Below are 6,345 nucleotides of genomic sequence, written 5' to 3' on the forward strand. Positions count from 1 at the left end.
GAGAAATACTCCTCAACTTGTTGCAAGATGTTTCAAATAATTAAATTACATTAGAAATTATGAGAAATAAATCTAAAACTATGATGTTTTAAATGTATTATTATTACAACAGGTGAAATATTACCTGTGAGGTCCTGTGAGCAGCAACATCTCTTTCTGCTTCAATTAATGGATATGGTTTCTGACAGGCAGCCACCAAATCACAGAACATCTTTTGGATCCTGACAAATCTTCAAATTTTAATCTTAAGTTTAATCATTGAATTTCTGTCAGTAGAGCAGATGTTTCTCTCTTCAGTGTGAGGTTTTACTTTATGTTTTATTTACTATTACTTTCACCATATGAAGACGGTTAATTAATATTATTAGTGACATTATCGACATCCAATCAGATTTTATGTGACAGACAAATAAAGATTAAATGAAAATGATGCAGCAGTGGACTTTCGTGTGCAAATTTATCTGTGTCATGGTTGGCAGGAGAGAACTACTTAAAGAGATCTGAGGACTAGCTTGAAGCGTCAGGGAACTAGTTGTAGATGTCAGAGGGCTGGATGAGGAAATCTGAGGACTCGTTGATGTCAAAGGACAAGTTACGGAGGTCTGAAAATGTGCATTGCAACCATAATACGATGGTGGGATGTCCCACCCACTTTGTTGAAATGATTAGTCTAGACACTCCCACTTTCACCATGTGGAAAATGCATCAATCGATGAGTCTGAGGACTAGTTGGGGAGGTCTGAGCACTAGTTGGGGAGGTCTGAGGACTAGTTGGGGAGGTCTGAGGACTAGTTGGGGAGGTCTGAGGACTAGTTGGGGAGGTCTGAGAACTAGTTGGGGAGGTCTGAGGACTAGTTGGGGAGGTCTGAGCACTAGTTGGGGAGGTCTGAGGACTAGTTGGGGAGGTCTGAGCACTAGTTGGGGAGGTCTCCTCTCTTTCATTGACTGACTCTGGTTTCATTCAAATGGTCAGAATCTTTTCTCACTTTCTTTTGGCTTCAGCAGCGAGTCATTTTGTTCAAACGCCCACAGAGCAGAGTGACAAATGACTCATGTTGATCAGGAGGAAGAGAGAAACAGTCTGACTTCAACAGCAGAATTTATTCAGTTAATGTTTTTAAATTCAGCAGAATGTGCCTTTAGTGCACAGCAGAGCTCAAACTGTGTGTGTGTGTGTGTGTGTGTGTGTGTGTGTTACTGTCTGTCATTATTAAAGCTGTGGAGGTTAAATTTAATAAGAATATGTTTCGTATGTATATGTAAATTATACATATATGGTTAATGTCATTAATATATAAGTTAATATGTATATGTGACGGTAGAGATAATCTGAGGTGATTGGTCGATAGAGATAAACAGCAGGTGGAGCTAATTCTCCAGTCAGCAGTCAGTGCCATTAGACCAATGCAGAAGATGATGTCACAACAAGAAGACTTCAGGCTCGTTCCAGATCAGCAAGTCCTGCACAGAATCGATCAGCGGCGTTCGCTGCACAATGCATGCCGGTAAGATTTTAGTCCAACTTGATCCAAAGTAATGTACACGTGTGCAACGTTAATCTTGCTGTCGCCTGAAACAACAGCTGATTGGTTTCGATGTTGAATCAACAATATGACGTCATTAGAAAGTTTGTATCTTTGCTGACTCGGAAGGATTGTGATCTGGTTTATTCTGGTAACAGAAGATGTGCTGTGTGGCTGATGATGACATTTGTATAAACTGCAAACAATTTATTGTGGTTGTTGTCTATATTAACATTAATTAAACATATAATGAGGAATAATTTAATTCAGCCTGTTGAAATATTTAGCAACACAGAAACATCTGGTCAGTTGGATGTGAGGATTCTTCCTAACATCTGTACAGATGTAAAGCCTTGACAGATCAATAATGTTGTATTTCTTTTCTCTGTGTTTGACTATTAATGTTTTTAATTATTTGTGTGGTTTGAGTGGAACATGTCAGCTGAGATGATTTATAAACAGCAGCTGATTTACAAGAGAATTGATGTAAAATGATCCGTGAACAGAAATCACAGAGTTTTAATAGTCTGTACCCGCTGATATATGTGTCTGATAACAGTTTAATAAATCAGATCGAACAGGATGTGAGTGTTTCTGCGACTTACTGTACAGACTGAAGGCTGCTGGGAGACTGTCCCACTTGACCGCAGCTTTTTGGCTCCGCCCCCTGCTGCTGTCACCTGACCTCCAGGCGAGACACAGTTCATCTCAAACGAGCCTGTTGTCATTCAAAGAGCTCCACTCAAAGTCAAATCAATGACGTGTTTGTTGACTGCATGACTTATGATTGATTATATATTGATTTGGATCTATATTGATTGATTGTAAATTGTGCTTTGTGTATATTGAACATTAATTTAAGCAGCAGGTAAGTCTACATGTTTTTATCATATCAGGTCGCATATTATTTAAACACATCTGCACAGCTACATGTACATCCTAAGAATTCATTTATGGAAATACAATATATTTATAGCACTAGAATGGCACTCAGTAGAGTGCATACCTACGCCAAAGCCCAACAGTCCCCTATTGTCCTCACTCATAGATACCAGCCACCTCAAAACACCAGGAGTCGTATTCATAAAGCATCCTGGTACTAAGAGTTGCTCCTGGTGACGAAATTCTAAGAACATTCTTAGAATTATGATGTTTTCTAAGTCTTTTTCCTCAAAATTTAGACCAGATCCTAGTAAAAAATAAAAGTTATTCACAAATCATCTTTGCCGTTAAGAGAGCTCTTAAGGTGTTTTGAGTAGTGAGGAGGACTTTTAAGAGCCTGAGGAGAAAATGGTGGACAGACAAAGAAGAAGGAGAAATATTGTTCAAACACTGAATGGCAGTGAGTTAATGAAACTCTACACTTAAGATCATGCAGAAATAATGTTTGTGGTCGATCTCATTAGAGATGCGCTCACATCTCCGACACAGCGCAGTAACTCTAACAGCAGAAATTAAAACGAGCACATCATTAGATATTTGGCAACAGTTAAAATGTTTTTAGAAAAGTACCACCCATACTGTCCTTTAACAGTGACTTTAAAATCAAATATAAGCCCTGAGCTGAGCCCCCACTTCTTATAGGACACTCCACACTGGTGCTCTCCTTTTCAAATGGTTTCAGTTTTTTCACACAGATGTTCATTACATAAAAATAATATTCATTATTACACCATGTCTCATTAGGGACCGAGGACTCTAATAAAACTGATGTAAATATCATTTTTGACAGGCGGAAGGTGCTCAAAAACTCATGAAGTTTTGCACAGGTGTTCCTTATGGGTTACCCTGATCAACCGCAAACTTTGTCAGTCTATATAAAACACTTAACCACAGAAACGTATCAAAAGCTTATGCATAAAATGAACGGCGCTGCTAGGAGACAATTTTTGTTGTTTGAGTGTTAATGGTCGAACTTCACATCCTTGATCAGAGTCCCGGCCTGAACACATCTGATCACATTCAGTATTGGGTGTGGCAAAATGGCACGATAGTGCCCCCTATAAACTTCACACAATAACATACAGAATTTCAAAAAGTCATTAATAAATCACAAGGACCTCTTACAGAGCAGAAATCTTTTCTGTATATTACATATTATCCTGTCTGTATAATATATATCATCATGTCTGTATATTATATATCATCATGTCTGTATATTATCATCATGTCTGTATATTATCATCATGTCTGTATATTATATATCATCATGTCTGTATATTATATATCATCATGTCTGTATATTATCATCATGTCTGTATATTATCATCCTGTCTGTATATTATATGTCATCCTGTCTGTATATTATATATCATCCTGTCTGTATATTATATATCATCATGTCTGTATATTATATATCATCATGTCTGTATATTATATATCATCCTGTCTGTATATTATATATCATCCTGTCTGTATATTATATATCATCCTGTCAGTATATTATCATCCTGTCAGTATATTATATGTGATCCTGTATTATATTATATTATATTATATTATATTATATTATATATATTATAATCTGAATACTGACAAACGTACACACCACAGAGAAAGGCTGTTCAGTCTAATTTATTGTGCTTATAATGATTAATAGAATGTATTTATATCAAATTTGAATAAAGAACCATATTCAGACTCCAGCAGGTGTTTGAGCCACTTGACGGTTTTCAGTGGAATTTCCCTTTAATGGTGTATCACAGTCATTGTGTCATTAAACAGCAGCAGCGCCTCCCTCAGGACAAACTCCGTCATTAAATCAAATATCAAACACTCACTTTTCCAAATCATTTCAACACGTTTTTATGAAACTCTGAACACAAACTGACAACAGTTCAACATTTGGTCCAAACGCCATAAATCTCTTAAACTTTGTTTGTTTGTTGTCAAGCTGTTCACCAGACCGGATCGGACCGGACTGATCCGATCACAGGTGGACCGCTTCAAGCCCCTCACTGCACACCTGACGCGCCTCGAGCTGAGTGTAGACCTACAGCTACGTCACTGAAACAAAGTCATACAACACAAAGAGAGAAACTCTGCATGTACACCGTTTGCCGAAGTAACAAGTCGGTCCAAATAATGAAGAAGACGCGTGAACTGCGTTTCTCCAAGTTTCTGAAGTCTCTCCTCGCTCAACGACGCTTCAAATCACATAATTTGTTCAAGGAGTCTGGTGATATCGCGGTTACTAGTGACTTCACTTTGTTACGTGTCCATGACTTTCTCATGCACTTGCAACAATTGTGTGAGTGGATCACAGCAGCTGTTTTTATTTTTATTTATTTTTAATTTAAATATGTAAAGGTGTGAGAGACTTACGTGGTGCGGAAATCCTCTTTGTATATGTGTTACTGAGTTTCAAGCAGAATCCCGCAGTGTCACTTGCGAAGGTCCATTTATTTGCGATGCTTCAGCTCCAGATCTGTTAACAGAAGAGAAGCCATCTGAAACGGGGCGTGGCTGCAAACTGCAATCAATCACAATCATCTCATGAGATGTCGTGGTGTCATCATTAAAATACCCAGCGACAGATAATCCACGTCGTTTCTGCATATTGTGCTTTTGAGCTCACTGATCCTTCGATTCAGCTTTCTGGTGGTTTTCGAACGTAAACTAGCCACAGCGGATCATACAGATCACAGGTGTGTGACAGGAAATGTTTTACCTGTGTGGAAGAAATGACTGGTTTCATGTTGTTACTGCTCTGGGGAGTGAGCAGCTGCAGGTGTGTCTGTGTTTCTCCTTCTGATGGAAACTGTAAACATACAGTAACACGACAACCAGATTACAGTATAAACATACATCCTGTCCAGGTATCCTCCTCCTCCTCCTCCTCTTCATCATCATCCTTCTCTCTACTCCACTTTTGACAGCAGGTCACCTGAGGCCTTTGTTTCACTCTAACCGGTGACTCAAGTGTTTTGCTGGTTGAACAGATGAAAACCAGGTGAGAACAGATGATAACAGATGAGAACAGGTGAGAACAGATGATAACAGGTGAGAACAGGTGAGAACAGCTGATAACAGATGAGAGCAGGTGCGAACAGGTGATAACAGGTGAGAACAGATGAGAACAGGTTAGAACAGATGGAACAGGTGAGAACAGATGAGAACAGATGAGAACAGGTTAGAACAGGTGAGAACAGATGAGAACAGGTGAGAACAGGTGAGAACAGGTGATAACAGATGAAAACAGGTGAGAACAGATGAGAACAGGTGAGAACAGATGAAAACAGGTGAGAACAGATGAGAACAGGTGATAACAGGTGAGAACAGGTGAGAACGGGTGAAAACGGGTGAGAACAGGTGAGAACAGGTGAAAACGGGTGAGAACAGGTGAGAACAGATGAGAACAGATGAGAACAGGTGAGAACAGGTGAAAACGGGTGAGAACAGGTGAGAACAGATGAGAACGGGTGAGAACAGGTGAGAACAGATGAAAACAGATGAGAACAGGTGAGAACAGGTGAAAACGGGTGAGAACAGGTGAGAACAGGTGAAAACGGGTGAGAACAGGTGAGAACAGGTGAAAACGGGTGAGAACAGGTGAGAACAGATGAAAACAGATGAGAACAGGTGAGAACAGGTGAGAACAGGTGAAAACGGGTGAGAACAGGTGAGAACAGGTGAAAACGGGTGAGAACAGGTGAGAACAGATGAAAACAGATGAGAACAGGTGAGAACAGGTGAAAACGGGTGAGAACAGGTGAGAACAGATGAGAACGGGTGAAAACGGGTGAGAACAGGTGAGAACAGCTGATAACAGATGAGAGCAGGTGCGAACAGGTGATAACAGGTGAGAACAGATGAGAACAGA

The 6,345-nt window shown here is 39.5% G+C and overlaps 1 protein-coding gene across 3 annotated transcripts in view; it reads right to left on the minus strand.

The window, feature by feature from the left end:
• The window catches only part of amph (amphiphysin), a 57,496-nt gene extending 52,618 nt beyond the window's left edge, over positions 1–4,878 (minus strand). For all 3 annotated transcript variants that reach the window (XM_073491747.1, XM_073491746.1, XM_073491745.1), the window contains exons 1-2: positions 4,848–4,878; positions 2,129–2,241 (exon numbers count right to left, since the gene is read on the minus strand). In XM_073491747.1, the coding sequence (XP_073347848.1) occupies positions 2,129–2,230 (102 nt within the window). In that variant the 5' untranslated portion in view covers positions 2,231–2,241; positions 4,848–4,878. The remainder of the gene's footprint in view (positions 1–2,128; positions 2,242–4,847) is intronic.
• Between the last annotated feature and the right edge of the window lie 1,467 nt (positions 4,879–6,345).

The sequence above is a fragment of the Pagrus major genome, chromosome 21, assembly GCF_040436345.1.
Source record: "Pagrus major chromosome 21, Pma_NU_1.0".
NCBI classification, from domain to species: Eukaryota; Metazoa; Chordata; class Actinopteri; order Spariformes; family Sparidae; genus Pagrus; species Pagrus major.